Raw genomic sequence first — 15,689 nt, forward strand, 5'->3', positions numbered from 1 at the left:
CGGAGGTTGCGGTGAGTTGAAATCGCGCCATTGCACTCCAGCCTGGGCAACAAGATTGAAACTCCATCTCAAAATGAAAAAACAAAAAAAAGACTTAACTTGGTCCTCTCTTTTGTTCTTGCTCTCAGTGTTCACTTTAGCTCAGTCGCTTAATCCAGCAGCTACGGTGTCTGTGTGTCTGTGTATTGATCTCAGTTCATCTGCCTCCCCAAATTCACTTGCCCTTGCCTCATCTGCACCCCCAACTCTGGCCATTGGCCACTTGTTTATTGGACAGCTCAGCTGCCACTCCCACCTCATTTACTAACACCTCTGGTTATCTTTGTTTCCCTTGGGATGAGGGTTAGGTTTTGACACAGCCTCCAATGTGCCCACTGTGGCGGGACTGCAGTGGACCTAATCTGACCCAACCAGAGGCTTTGATTCCTCTCACCGTTTCTAGTCTCAAATGAATGACTGTGCTTCCAGGTGTGGAATCTGGCACTCCCTGTGGCCACTGCAGTGGTGGGGTAACATAACCCTTCCTTCTCCCTGTCACACAGGATGGTTCTACGCATCTTGTACGACAGAGCAACTAGTTGTATTTTCTTTGAGGCACGGGCCAACTTCTCAGTAAGACACTATCTTGTACTTTCTTTCCCTCCTTCCCTGCTTCACTTCCCCCCTTCCCCCTACTCTTTTATTTATTTGTTTATTTAAGTCATGGAGTCTTGCCATGTTGCCCAGGCTAGCCTTGAACTCCTGACTTCAAGCGATCCTCCTGCCTCAGTCTCCTGTCTCCTGAGTAGCTGGGACTACTACATGCGTCACCATACCCAGCTCCCCTCACCCTTGATGCCTTGGGATTGAACTCCCCAATTAAATTTGAGCATGTAAGTTTTGCCTCAGGCTCCGTTTCCTTTTTTTTCTTGTTTCTTTTATAGAGATGGAATCTTGCTACGTTGACCAGTCTGGTCATGAACCCCCAGGCTCAAGCAATCCTTCCACCTTGGCCTGTCAAAGTGTTGGGATTACAGGCATGAGCCACTGTGCCCGGCCCAGGCTCTGTTTCCTAGGGAACCAGATAGCACACAACAGAGCCATGGCTTGAGAAAGCCAAGTGCTATGTTAGGCGGCAGTGTAAGATACCAAGTGTATACTGAGCTGTTAAACTGTTCTATTATTTGAATCAATTTGCCTGGTCTTTGTACAAAAAGAGCTTACAGTGTGGTGAAGTCCTGGAAGCTGTACAGTTGAGCCCTAGTGCACCAAGGAGGAAAGAACACATTCTGGGGAAGTCAAGGGGACCATGGAAGGCTCCACAGAGGATGTTGGGGCTGGGCATTAAATAAAGCCTTGAATCCAGATACTATAGATTTACTTCATTCTTACAGCCAAGAAGATTGGCTGTGCCCTACTCTCAGGCCATAACTCAGTATATAACAAAGCTATCTCACTGCCTCTTGTCTTATTTTCATATTTACTTGTTTTATTATCTATTCTTACTCCCACAACTCCTCTCCAATTTATTTATTATGGCTCACTGCAGCCTTGTTCTCCCAGGCTCCAGTGATCCTCCCACCTCAGCCTCCTGAGTACCTGGGACTACAAGCACGTGCCACCATGCCTGCCTAATTTTTAACTTGTTTGTAGAGATGAGAATCTCATTATGTTGCCCAAGCTGGTCTTGAACTCCTGGTCTCAAAGGAACCTCCAGCCTCAGCCTCCTAAAGTGTTAGAATTACAGACGTGAGCCACGGCACCCAGCTTCCCTCTCCAATTTAAAAGCTCCTTGAGAATAGAGGTGTGTCGTTATTCATCAATGAATCCTCAGTAACAGAAACAGTGCCTGACACTTAAGAGAGGCACTATAAATACAGGTGGACTGACTGACCAACTGGGGTTAATGTCTAGGTAATAATAGGAGAATCTGTTCCAGCTCCAAGAATTGGGGGATCGTGCCTCCACTTTACCGACCTCTGGATAAGTCTGTCCCTGCTGCTAGATATTCCCTCATTTGTTCGCAGACATTTATTGCGGGCCTTCTTTAGGCCTGCACTATCCTGTGTATTACTGATACAACATGAACAATATGGAAAAAATGCTGTTCCTAAAGGACTTAAAACCCTGTGGGAGCGGCAACAAGGAAATAGACAATTATAAAACAATATGATAAATGCTATAGGTGCACAGCAGAATCACCTAACCTATGACGTGGGTGGGATTAAGGAAGGCATTCCCTGATATGGGGATTAGCAGGCACTCCCAGCTCAGGTGGAAACCGTTATGGTAAGGTACGCTCTCAGAGGTGGTAGGGCCCAGAAATGACATCATCCTAAGTGTAAGTATGCAGACAGCACACAGAGGGGCTGGTAACTGAAGCTGGGCCCAGAGGATGGGGTCCTGACCGATTGGGAAGCTGTCAAAGCCATCATTCCCAGCTCATAACCTGGGACCCATGACTACCCAGAAAGGCATAACCAGGATGAAGAAACACAGGTCTCTCCAGCTTACTGGAGAGACTGACTGGGGAAGCTCCTCACAGCTGAGGCCAGAAACCTTTTAAACAGAAGTTTCCTCTGAGTGGACCTGAACAAGCCAGTTCTCTCTTCCTTAGGACGGCCCTTCACAAATGTAAGCATTTTCCTCTTAGCTTAACCCCTCCTTGTCTCAGGTCTCCCCCAGGCCCACATCAGAGAGTAGATGACAATAATTACTTGTTGAATGAACGAATCATGAGGAGTCACGTAAACAGAATCTGTCACGTTGTGAGCCCACATTCACCTTACAGGTATATTGGAGGGCGGGAAAACGGAGATGGGGGCCTCCACTAATGTGTGTCTGTGATCCTGGTTAGATCGCTGTAGGCCATAGAAAGTTTCATTTTAAAATAATTCCTTTCACCGATCAGAAGTGATGTCCCCGCCCCCGCCTTCTCTTCTGAGTTTGTGCAACGTCAAAACTACAAGTCCCATAACGCCGGCCGCCGGGAGTCACCATCTTGACATACCTTAGCGCGCATGTCGGCGGGAGAGCGAGCGTTTGGGGAGAAGAAGCCCCGCCCGACTGCAGCCCATTGGTCAAAGGGGCCGGCAGCGGGCTCAGCGGTTGGCCACAGCGCCCGCCCATCCGCCGCGTCGGTCGGGGTCAGAGTGCGCGGAGGTGAGTCGGTGTGTTGTGGACTCGTGGTGCTGGCTGCCGCTGTTCAGGCGGCCGGGAACGGGCGGTGGGGAGCGGGCGGAGCTGGCCCTGCCTCTGCCTGGCCGGCGCCGCAGTCGGCGCGGGCCGCGCCCGCCGCCGCCAACTGCCCTGAGCGCTTGCTGAGGCCGAGGGAGACGTCGGGGCCTGCACCTGGAGGGAGCCTGCCGCGCTGGCCCCGAGGAGGGGGCGTTGCCATGGCGACAGCCTCTCCCGCTGCTGACGGGGGGCGGGGGCGGCCCTGGGAAGGAGGGCTGGTCTCCTGGCCCCCCGCCCCTCCCCTTACTCTCCCCTGGACTTGGATGGGCCCGAGTTGGGGGCAACACCCCGGGGTGGGTGATGCTGAATTGCCCCCCCCAAGATTGGGCCCTAGTTAATGCATGCGGGGTGAGGGTCGCGGTGCGCAGAATTTATGCAACCTGGGGTGCTGGCCCATGTGCTCACCCTGGATGCTTAATCTACTGAGTAACGTTCTGGCGGAGGGGGAGCGGGGCAGAGCTTTGCAAGACAGGATGGGTGAGTTTATTAAGGGGGTTGACTTACTGGGATTACTAGAGAAGGAAAAGGTTTGACCAGAGAGGCTAGAAATGGAGCAAGGAGATTGTAGGTAGAACATTCGCTTGACCCTCTCCCCAACACATGCCCACACACCAGGTTAGCAGTTTACCTCTTTGTAAATCTGAAGCGGTGGTAGTAGTAATGGTGGAAGGAGTGAATAAGGGCCTAACCTGGCTAGCTTTCTGTTTGCCTCTCTTGCAAATGGTCCAGCAACAGGTGTTTTCTTAAAAAAAGCATGAACTTGGATTGAGGCTTGACTGCGAGTTCTTGCAAAATATAACTGCTCCTTGTTGACTTGGAAGATGCTGGATGTGGGGCCCCTCAATGGGGGTTTGGATTTTGTCCTTAGAGCTGGATTTTGCAACGAATAGTGCCCTTCGTTGTGTCTGCGAGAGGTCTCTGGCCACTTCAATGGCATTTACTCTTGTCAGACATTTAATCAGTCTCCCAGCGGAAGGGCAGCAAAACATGAATCCTATTGGCTAAAAGACTGTACGCTATTCAAACTATACTAGGTTGTGAGTGGCTAAATGAGTTTTGATTGTAGAGTTTCTTCCAGAAATGGCTTCATGAAATTCTGCTTTATTCTGACTTTATCATATACAGCATGCCTTGTTTTAGTGGGTTCTTGCTTGGAGCTTAAGTTTATTATACCTGAATCTCCTACCATTTAAAAGCCAATTTATAAACAGGGACTTGGAGTGTGACTCCACTAATGTGTGTCTGTGATCCTGGTTAGAAACCCACTTGGCTGCCTTTTCCTCAGGAGGTGGGGGTTGGGGGAAGGGAGCTGCCGGGAAGTGATTGATAAGGTTTCCTTTATGGATTCTGTGGTGCTTCACTGGAGCTCAGAGCACTTTGGCAACTTAAGCACTCCAAATTAAAAGCTCATTAACAATTCCTGCCCAAAGATCCTGTAAATAATCAGCTAGCTAGGTCATAGAGCTTGGCTAAGAGCTCTTCTTCCAACTTGAAATTTCCAAATAAAAGTGCTTTTATTCCCTTTCATTTTAAAAAGCGTTTTCTTTGTGGTGGTGTAAATTGGTGAGTGGCCTTTTCCCAGGGGATCTGAGTAGAAGAAAGTCTTAAATGTGTGGAATGGTAGACAGGAATATATTAGTTCCAACCCTAGGTGTTTCTTTATGCAAAAGACATCACTAACAGGGGCATCTCTGCAACTTCTGGTCCTTTGGAGGATATGAATTAGTTGAAAAGGATGATAGGTATCTATTGATGTTTTGACTTGGGATTTAGTTACCTTGACTTTCTTAGAGCTTGAAGCAGGCTTGGAAGTATCCTGAAAGTGTTTCCTAGTCTATATGGCCATTTGCAGTATGGCTTGTGGATTTGTGGCAACCAACCCCTCCCCCAGTCCTGGCCCAGCCTTAGTTCCTTAGTTCTGAATATTGCCAGCCTTACCAGTGTTTTCTTCCTTGACTAGACTAGGATTCTGAAACTACCCAAAGAGGCACCACTTCATGGCTGTCTTTCTCGGTAAATGTTTAGTGTTTCTAGGAGGTGAGCCTCCATAGGAGCAAAAGTATATGACTAGAGAACATGAAAATCATTACAAATGTAGTACTAATAGTTTCTGAAAGCTCTATGGGGGCACTGTCTTTCCACATAGATGGCAGTTATCCCAAAGTTTGAGTTTAGAGTTTGAGGTGTAGTATCCTTCATGGGGATTTAATCCTTGGTATTGAAATAGACTTGTTGCAGAGATGTGTATTTATCCACAGCATTGGGGCTTTCCAGCTCTCACAGAACCTTCAGCATCCCCAGCTGCCGGTCTTGGCATCTTCGAAGTAAGGAGAGGTGAGAATCCTGTTGCATGGTCAAGTTTGGCTTTATTTCCTTCTGAGTATTTGGGCTTGGAGGGTAGGGGGTGGGGGCTGATGCAGATTGTATTTTTTTTCCCATGTATCCGCAAAGTCTAAACGAATCGTTTTTTTTTTTGTAGCCTCTTCTGATAAGGTAACATATGCTCAAAGTCTGTAGAAACTTACTTAAAGTTTCTAAAGTGGTAAGAGTTGGAGGTGGGAGATCCAGACTCTCAAGTTCTGCCACAGTTGCTTTCTGGGCATCTCATGAGCACCTACTTTAGGTTCAGGATGGTTGAATAGAACCAGAATAGCCCATTATCCTGAGAAATACACATCTTAAGAAAATAGGAAGAAACATCTTCATTTGGCTTTAAACATTTATTTATTTATTTATTTATGAGACCTTGCTAGGTTGCCCATACTGGGCTCGAACTCCTGGGTTTAAGCTATCTCCTCCCCACAAGTAGCTGGAGCTACAGGCATGTGCCACTACACCTGTCTCTCGTTTGGCTTTTGCTAATGTATTTGACCAAGGCCTTTGGGATCTTGGTTTAATTTAGGTTGCATGTCACCTTTTGGTGGATGGTTAGTTCCAAACTGTCTGTGTTACAAGGATCAGGGACCAGCTAAAGAGGCATACTCTGGATGATTGATATCCAGGGACTCGAGCTTGTTTGTTCAATAACTAAGGGCCAGGCACTGTGCTAGTTCCTGGGATTGTAGTGGTGAACAAGAAAGCCACCTTCCCTGACACCATAGAGCTTACAAATTCATGGGAGAGACTGATAGTAAAAAGGCAGTTATGATATGATCTGAGAGTGCTATAGTAAAGGAAGTATAGAGGCTTTGGGAATACTCAGAAGGGTCTCTAACCCAGACTTGTAGACTCAGGGAAGGCCTCTCAGAGGAAGTAAACGAACCCTCAAAGAACACGGAAAATTAAAAAAAAAAAAAGAAAAGAAAATTAGATGAAGACAAGAGGGACCAAGTGTCAGAGCTTTGTTGAATTTGAGAAAGTTCAATGTGGCTGAAACAGAGTACTTAGTGGTCAGGGGACAGGAGGATATGGGGAGAGATGAAGCCGGAGCTAAGCAGAGGCCAGAGCCTTAGCCTTATAAACTCTTAGGATTAGACCAGGGAGTAGAAAAAAGATTAGATTAGTGCTCTGCAAATTTTTTCTGTAATGGATAAGATAATAAATATTTAGGCTTTGGGTCTCTGTCACAACTTCTCAACTCTACTGAACTCTGCAGTTATGCGTGAAAGTAGCCACAGACAGTATGAAAAGGAAGAGCATGGATGTATTCCTGTAAAACTTTATTTATAAAATAAAGGTGACAGTTAGATTTGGCCCATGGGACATAGTTTGCTGACCTCTGGATCAGATTTAAGAACAGTAAGAAGCCATTAAAGGGTTTTAAGCAGTAGACTGACGTTAGATTTATGTTTTAGAAAGTTGGCAGGCCGGCGTGGTGGCTCACGCATGTAATCCCAGCACTTTGGGAAGCTGAGGCGGGCAGATCACTTGACGTCAGGAGTTTGAGACCAGCGTGGCCAACATGTTGAAATCCTATCTCTACTAAAAACACAAAAATTAGCTGGGCGTGGTGGTGCACATCTATAATCTCAGCTACTTGGGAGGCTGAGGCGGGAGAATTGCTTGAACCTAGAAGGCGGAGGTTGCAGTGAGCTGAGATGACACCACTGCACTCCAGCCTGGGTGACAGAGCAAGACTCTGTCTCAAAAAAAAAAAAAAAAAGTTTGCTCTGATTTCATTGTGAAAAATGGATTGAAGGGGACAGACGATACTGGAAGCAGCAGGACTAGTCAGGAGGCTGTGGTAATTACATGGATAGCATTTTATTTTTCCCTTTTGTGGCATTATTTTGGTCCTTAAAAATTGAGTATATGGCTGGGTACGATGGCTTGTGCCTATAATCTCAGCACTTTGGGAGGCTGAGGCTTGAGGCAGGAAATTGGGACCAACCTGATCAAGATACTGAGACCCAACTCTACAAAAAAGCCAAAAACAACAAAAACTGATCTATAAATATGCTTTTCTTATAAATTAAAAAAAGAGTATAACTGAATCTTTGCATATGTGAGTATAACGGTTCTCTTTACTAACTTCCTACCCATCTACTAGAATGTCTACCAAAGAATTTGTTGGAGATACTGGCTTCTATTTTACAGACTGGAAAAGATGTAGAAAGGGAAAGATGGTATAAAATGAATTGAAAGAGCTGGGCACGGTGGCTCATGCCCATAATCTCAGCACTTTGGGAGGCCGAGGTGGGTGGATCACTTGAGGCCAGGAGTTTGAGAACAGCCTGGCCAACATGGCGAAACCCCATTTCTACTAAAAATATAAAAATTAGCTGGGCGTGGTGGCATGTGCCTGTAATCCCAGCTACTTGGGAGGCTGAGGCATGAGAATCGCTTGAACCTGGGAGGTGGAGGTTGCACTGAGCCGAGATTGTGCCATCGTACTCCAGCCTGGGCAACAGAGTGAGACTCTGTCTCAAAAAAAAAAAAAAAGAATTAAAATCCTTTGGAAACTATATTTTAATGAAGTATGGAATAAACGGAGCCCTGGAAGGAGTCTTGGTCTTAGGGCTCATAGCTTATTGTCAATTAATTTGAACTTCTTGAACTGTACACACAGAGGATGACCCATTTTCCTAAGCTTTCCAGGAAATTGACCTCATTCTATATATGTCCTATTTGGTCTCTCCTTTCCTTGCTTGTAGAAGACTGATGACCTCTTCCAGACATTTTGGAGATGTCTCCTAGTTCAGGTGTGATGGTATATGTCAAGGACAGGAACCCAATAAAGTATTGTATTTGGTGAGCGTCTGATGAATAGGTTAGAGCTGAGAGTCCCATGTCTGCGCTTTCCCTTTCTTCCTACTTTTCCTTTGTAGGAGGTCTTCATCTTACAAGCCCCAGTGTAGGTTTCTGATAGCAGTGTTTATGTGACCTTGGGCAAGTGACTTCCTCTCTGGGCTTCACTTTGCTCTCTGTAAAATGGAGATAATGAGACAATCGAGTTGGCTGAAGGATTTAATAATGTATGTAAAACTCTTTGCACAGTGTCTTGATAACTTTTATCACTAATAAAATTTTATATAATTAATAAGGTTTTAAAAAGTAGCCAGTATTTGGGTGACTTGGCTTTTGGCTTCGTATTTTTTGTGTCCTCACAGTTGTCGTTGTGAACATATGCTAAAAACATAGCTGCTCGCGGTGGCAGCCAGCAGACAGGAGGAATTTACAACTAAAGCGAGGCACTGCTTTTCATAATGGAAAATTTTCAGACAATGGGTGTTCCATTTAGAATCCCAGAACTGGCCAGGCGCGGTGGCTCACACCTGTAATCCCAACACTTTGGGAGGTCAAGGCGGGTGGATCACCTGAGGTCAGGAGGTCAGGAGTTTGAGACCAGCCTGGCCAACATGGTGAAACCCCATCTCTACAAAAATACAAAAAATTAGCCAGGCATGGTGGCACACACCTGTAGTCCCAGCTATTGAGGAGGCTGAGGCAGGATAATTGCTTCAACCCGGGAGGTGGAGGTTGCAATGAGCTGAGATCAAGCCACTGCACTCCAGCCTGGGTGACAGAGTGAGACTCCATCTCAAGACAAAACAACAAAAAACAATCCCAGAACTTTTTTCAGTGTGAACCTTAGTCCCAACACCATCAGTAAAGCAAATCGAGTGAGCAGCTTCCCGATAGAAATTCACCAGTGTGACCAGCATTCCTCCCTGTCTGTCTGGGGTCATTTATTAGTGTTGACACCCTGTGGCCTTACATCTTTGTAAAGTGCCTCTCAATTTTTAAAAATTACTTTTCACCAGCACTCTGGGAAGTGGGTCAGGTGGTCAGCATTCTTGTCCTTGATACCATATGAAGAAACTGAGGCCCAGAAAGGTTAAATGAGTTGCCTGAGGTCCTGCTGTGAGGTACTGTCAAAGCTAGGGCAGATTTGCCATCCAGATGAAAGTGTGTTAGTTTATTGCTGTGATTTCACTTTTCCTTGAGTGAGAGGTGCATAGTCATTGCAGAACTGCAGTCTGATGCATGCCTTGTCCAGATCTACTAGGTTTGATTTGGGTCCCACATTATCCATTTGGTTCTGTTGAGTTTTAATTAATGATTGCTAGAACCAGAACTGTTGGGAAGCAGACTCCCTTTTGGGTCATTGTTTTTAGGCTTTCCTCTTTGGGGACATTCCTTGAGGAGCCTTGGGTTACCAGGGATTGCTTTGATGTGTTCAAAATTGTGCCTTGTGCCCCACAGCTACAGGTAAAATCAAAAGGCAGATAATTTATGGGAGTGTCAGAGCTGGCCGCTGGCACCTCAGGAGGCCATTAGTATGCCTGTTCAGACCCTCTGTATCCTTGCAATTGATTCCTCTTTGCATGAGCCTGATTTGGGAAGCTGTAGATCTGTGGGTAGTGATTGGATGTGACAGTCCAAACACTGGTCCCTAAATTAATCCTTTTAATAGTATTCCGGCACCAAGGCAATTCTCTCTCTCCCTCTCTGTCTCTCTGTCTCTCACTCTTTCTTTCGCTCTTTTTCGCTCTTTTTAACTAGGGAGGACAGAATGGGGTGGGCTAGGAGAAAGGATAAAGAAAGGAAGAGAAGAAGCTTTGTTTGCTGCTTAGACCCTGCTCTGTTCTAATTAGCATGTTCTAATTCCAGAGCAGTTGGCATCCTGACTGTGGGCATATTAATTCATTTAGCAAACGTTTACTCTTGCTTACTTTGTGCCTGGTCCTGTGCTGGGTGCTGGGAATACAGAAATGAATAAAATGTGGTCCTTACCTTAGGGATCTAGCTCAGTGTTTCTCAGGCTTTAAAAACTCTGTTTAGACTTAGCACAGTTTGGATTAAAACACACACACACACAACAAAACAATCTCATGCTCTTTAATGCTATTTGAAATTTTAAAATGCATTAGTCTGACAAGCAAGTCAAATAATTATGTCAAATGTGCTTTTTTTTTTTTTTTTTAACACGCACATGCACACATACACCTATACTGCTGTCTTCTATCCTTCTTCCTTAACTCTGAAAATTACTGGTAGTAGAAGAAACATACCTAATATCTTACAACATAGTGAGATAAAAGTTATGAAGTAGAAATAAACTGTGCCACTGGATTATACTTAAACAGTTAGCTTTATGATGGAGTGTCAGAGAAACCCACCAAAAGGGGGGAGATTTGAGCTGGATTTTGAGGAAGGAGTCATAATTTGTCTGGCGAAAAATGGAAGTGCATTCCAAAATAGGGAGCAGCATTTGCCAAAGCACAAATTTGTAAAAGGAAACCTCACATTTGGGTACTTGAGTAAGAATTGGTTATAACCCTGCCTCCTGCCAGTTTCCACTCTGTAAGATGGAAAGATTTGCTCCTCTGGAATTTTGTTTGAGAAGAGGCTTCGAGTTCCTTGTGCTGCCGTTCTTTTAATTCTGCTCTTGTGCTCAGGCCTGTAATTTTTCTTTTTAAAATATAAAAAAAATATGAAAACTAGTTAGGATGATTTGGATAGACTTAATTATTGCTTAAGGTTGAGTTACTTTTAGTTAAAGTTACACTTTGCCTCAAAAGAAAAACTGCAGTTGATATGCATTCTTGGTCCTCTGTCGGATGGAGGGAATCAGTCGTGGGGAAATGTGGGCCATCACACGTGGTAGAGAATAGGGCCCCAAAGGGCTGAGCACCTCCGAGCACTTAGTTTCCTCATGTGTAATATGAGCATACTGTTACCCATTCTGCTTGATACTTGGGAGGATTAAATAAGATAAAATATGTAAATCATCGATACAATGCCTGGCTTGGAGTAGATTTTCAGAAAAGGGTGTTTCCTTTTTCTCTTTCTCATGTAGTAACAGCTCCCTTTTATTGAGCACTTGCTATTATGCAAAGCACTTTTTGTACATTGCATGGTTAAATTGAATCCCAAAGATATAGGTATTATTATTATATAGCTATTATTACAAATAATTGGTATTAGAGTCAGGATTTGAACCTAGGTTTGTCTATTACCAGTGTTTTAACACTAGATTATATAACTCCTTGCTTTTACACCAGTTCCCCATCTTGGGACCAGGAGTATGGGAAGTATTTAACAGTTCTGGGTACCTCTCTTCTGGGATCAGATGCTGTCTACAAATGTGAGAGGTGCTTAAAGGGATGATGCTACCATACCCTGCCCTCCATCCATCCATCTCTAGTCTGTTTATGGTGTGTTAGGAAGCAAGGCTTTGCCCCTTCTCATGTGTGATGGGGTTGCAACTGACTTGCAGGATTTTGTAAAAAGATGTCTTCAAGCTTTGGCCGCTGAAAGGAGTTTGCCCAAGCTACTGGGCATGGCTGCTGGTTTAGCAAACAGCAGGAAAATCACAAACAATTGCCTCTTTTTATGTGTTTCTTGGAGCTGCTGAAACAGACCAATTGAAGGGGAGAGCAAGCCTGCTGTGACCTGTGATGTTGCCCTCAGAATTTGGTGTTCCTGAAGATCTTTAGTGATTTTAGCTCTGCTGGTAGTTTGGGATTATTAGCAGCTGCTTCTGAGTTGGGGGAGCTCTCCGTAGCTGTGCCTTGGAGCAGAAGCAGCTGTAGCTACAGGCCAAGGCAGGGACTGAGTGTAGAGGAGACTGTTTTGTTGAGGTGAGGACCCAGTTGTAGAGTTCCTGCTTCCTTTCTGCATTGGGACCATGTGGAGGTTCCAGGGCATGTCAAGCTTTGTTTTGTCTTCAACCTCTAGCCTTCAGCAAACTAGATGGAGTCCTCAGGCTCCTGGCCTCTTCTGTGAGACTGCACAGCTTGGGAAATGACTAGTGAGGCCTTTTCCTTGTGTTGGAGCAGTAGCCTGAGACCCTGGCCTTGGAGTCGAGAGCCTGGGTTCTATTCTTACTATTTCTTGCAGTGTGAACCTTGGGCAGTCCTTTTCTCTTTCTAATCTCATTTTCCCTGGCTGGTTGGACTGTGTTGCCTCTTAGGTTTTCTTTCACCTTTGACAGTTTGTTTTTTACACAGAGAGTGCTCTGGCAGTAAGGATATATTCATTAGATTGAAGATTATGACTTTTGAAGGAATGCAGTTTATTTGTATTTTTGCCCAGGCTATTTTTAGCTGCTTGAGTCAAAGCCTGTGACTAAGTGAGTTCCAGACAGGTATTACTGTGTTTTTTGTTGTTGTTTCTGTGACTCACGTGCCTGAGCACTTGTGATACTGCAGGTCAGATTGGGTCGGGGACTTACACCAGGACTGAGAACTGAGGAAGCTATGATTGTTGTATTCCTAGGTGCTTTCAGTCAGCTGGACTCAGAACCTGTTACAGGTAACTTGGAGTTACTCGAATGTATCCCTGTCTCCTAGTCTGGCTTTTAATGGAATGAATTGAATCCAGGGGTGGTATAAACATACACCATCCGAGATCCCAAGTACCTGTGGCTGGGGAGGTGGGAGTGGGAGTAGACCACCTGTTTCACAGTGGGCTCCTCTTGTTTTCCCATCCTGAGGACTCCCTTGGCCTGTGTGTGTGGATGTTAAAGGTTGACCCCCTCCGCTCACCCCTCCAGTAATGGAGGCTATAAAATGTCTATTTACCCAAGACACCAGAACGACTCCTCTGTGGTTCCTCTAATCTGGTGATTTGGTGCTTCTTTGGTCTCTCAGGTAAATACAGATTGAGTCTTTTTATAAAGGCATATTATTTCCCTCATTAAATGTGTGTTTTGGCACATGTGTTATTTACCTGATAGACAGTAATGGCTGCAGAGGAGCCACTGGTGTCTGTTGTGTAAATACTCTGCACAGAGACCGTCCTCCAGGGGCTCTGGAGCAGGCCTGTTTCTCCAAATCGGGCTGGCCCCGTGGCAGTCCCATTTACCCCTCCCCTGCCCCCACTGGGGACCTGGGCCCTTCATATTGAGGAGAGAATCATTCATTTTCCTCCTTGCCATGGGCTACTTAATACCTTTAATTTGCTAGGAGAGGGAAAAGGATGTCTGAGAATAAATGTGTATAAATCTTAGTCTCTGATGAAAGATAGTTTGCAGAAATAGGCAGAATCATAAACTTTCTTTTGAGTTCTGGCCCTCATTTAGATACTTGAAGTCCCAGTTGATATTATAAGCTATAGACTTATAGCCTGCAAATTTGTGACTAAAACATAAAGACATCGATAGAAAAGAGAAATCCCTAAGACACCGGAGGGTGCGAGGGCAGGTGGGATGCTGCTGCAGGGAGCAGGTGTGTTTCCTGAGAAGGCTCTATGGTGTCAGGAGTGCCAATGAAGTGGGCATTGAGTCGGGGCTCTTCTAATGGAAACTCGGCTGGATAGAGATACTGTTTGGGCTGAGAGATGCTTTGAGCCTCTCTACCAGAGAGAACATGCAGCCTACCTTCTGTGGGCATTACAGGGAGATCTGTCTCTTCAAATACTGTCTGTGTGATATTTTAAATTTTAAAATTGTAACCACATTGCACATGGATTTTAAAAAACAATTTTATTTATTTATTTATTTATTTATTGAGATGGAGTCTCTGTCACCCAGGCTGGAGTGTAGTGATGTGGTCTCAGCTCACTGCAAACCCTGCCTCCTACGTTCAAGCGATTCTCCTGCCTCAGCCTCCTGAGTAGCTGGATTACAGGCGTGTGCTACCATGCCTGGCTAATTTTTGTATTTTTAGTAGAGATGGGGTTTTGCCATGTCGCCCAGGCTGGTCTTGAACTCCTGACCTCAAGCGATCTGCCTGCCTTGGCCTCCCAGAGTGCTGGGATTATAGGTGTGAGCCACCCCACCCAGCTGATTTTAAAAAACAATTTTAAAAAAAGGTTTGAAACAGCCCAAATTTACATAAAAGTTGTAAGTACAGTAGAAATAATTTTTTCCCTGAACCATTTGAGGGTTAAGTTGCTGACCTAATGCCCCATCACCCTGAATACTTGGTGTGCATTTCCTATAAACAAGGACATTTTCCTACCTAGTCACAATACAACCATCAAAATCAGGAAATTAACATTGATATAAAACCTCTATATAAACCTTGGACCCCATTAAAGTTTGGCCAGTTGTCCTAAGAATGTTCTTTGCAGCAAAGTGATCCAGTTCAGAATCGTGGGTTGCATTTGGTTGTCAAATCTCTTTAGTCTCCTTTAGACTTTCCTCAGTAAACGTTCCTTGGCATTCATGACCTTGATACTTTTGAAGATTACAGGCTGGTTATTGTTCAGATTGTCTCTCAATTAGGGTTTGTGTGACATTTTCTCATGATTAGATTTAGGTTGTGTAGCTTCAGGAATATAACAGAAATGATGCTTTGTTCTTTTCGTCGCATGATTTTGATTTATCCCATTATTGATAATGTTCACTTTGATCACTTGATCAAGGTGATGTCTGCCAGGCTTCTCCATCATAAAATTACTACTAGTTGTAATTAATAAGTATTTTGTGGGAAGATACTTTGAAACTATGTAAATATCTCACATCAAAGTTTAATTTTATTGATTTATATCTTTATGGACTCATGGTTTTCTATTCAGTGCATTATAATCCATTACTATCATTGTTTCTTGGCCAGTGGGTGGCTTCTGTATCCTTTTGGTATGTTCCCATCATGATTTGGGTGTTTCCTTGCTTTCTGGTACAAGATGTTATGCGCTCATCTTGTATTTCTCTTGCTGCATCCCTGGAATCAGCCATTTCTCCAAGGACCTCTGTTTCTTTTAGTGGGGAATGGTATTTAGAAGGCAACTGGGGCTGGGTGCTGTGGCCCATGCCTATAATCCCAGCACTTTGGGATGCCAAGGTGGGAAGAACATTTGAGCCCAGGAGTTTGAGACCAGCCTGGGCAACGTAGTGAGACTCTCATCTCTACAAAAAAAAAAAAAAAAAAAAATTAGCTGGATGTGGTGGCACATGCCTGTGGTCCAAGCTACTTGGGAGGCTGAGGTGGGAAGATTGCCTGAGCCTGGGAGTTCGAGGCTGCAGTGAGCTATGATTGTGCCACTGCACTGCAGCCTGGGCAACAGAGCAAGACCCTGTCTTCAAAAAAAACAAGAAGGCAATGGAGTGCTAGGTGTGCTCATTGCCGTTGTTACTGCTCCCT

At 44.8% G+C, this 15,689-nt stretch overlaps 1 protein-coding gene across 13 annotated transcripts in view; it reads left to right on the top strand.

Moving 5' to 3' along the window:
• The first annotated feature begins 3,025 nt into the window (after positions 1-3,025).
• ERI3 (ERI1 exoribonuclease family member 3) overlaps positions 3,026-15,689 on the top strand; it is a 134,176-nt gene continuing 121,512 nt past the window's right edge. For 2 of the 13 annotated variants that reach the window (XM_054490831.2, XM_063665484.1), the window contains exons 1-2: positions 3,060-3,141; positions 5,475-5,550. Coding sequence is in view for 4 of the 13 variants with exons in the window: in XM_054490765.2 (XP_054346740.1) it covers positions 3,375-3,509; positions 5,475-5,550 (211 nt within the window). In the remaining 9 variants the exon portion in view is untranslated. The other 11 variants (XM_054490784.2, XM_063665481.1, XM_054490806.2 and 8 more) reach the window with 10 other exon arrangements.

This window comes from Pongo pygmaeus, chromosome 1 (assembly GCF_028885625.2).
Source record: "Pongo pygmaeus isolate AG05252 chromosome 1, NHGRI_mPonPyg2-v2.0_pri, whole genome shotgun sequence".
Lineage (NCBI taxonomy): Eukaryota > Metazoa > Chordata > Mammalia > Primates > Hominidae > Pongo > Pongo pygmaeus.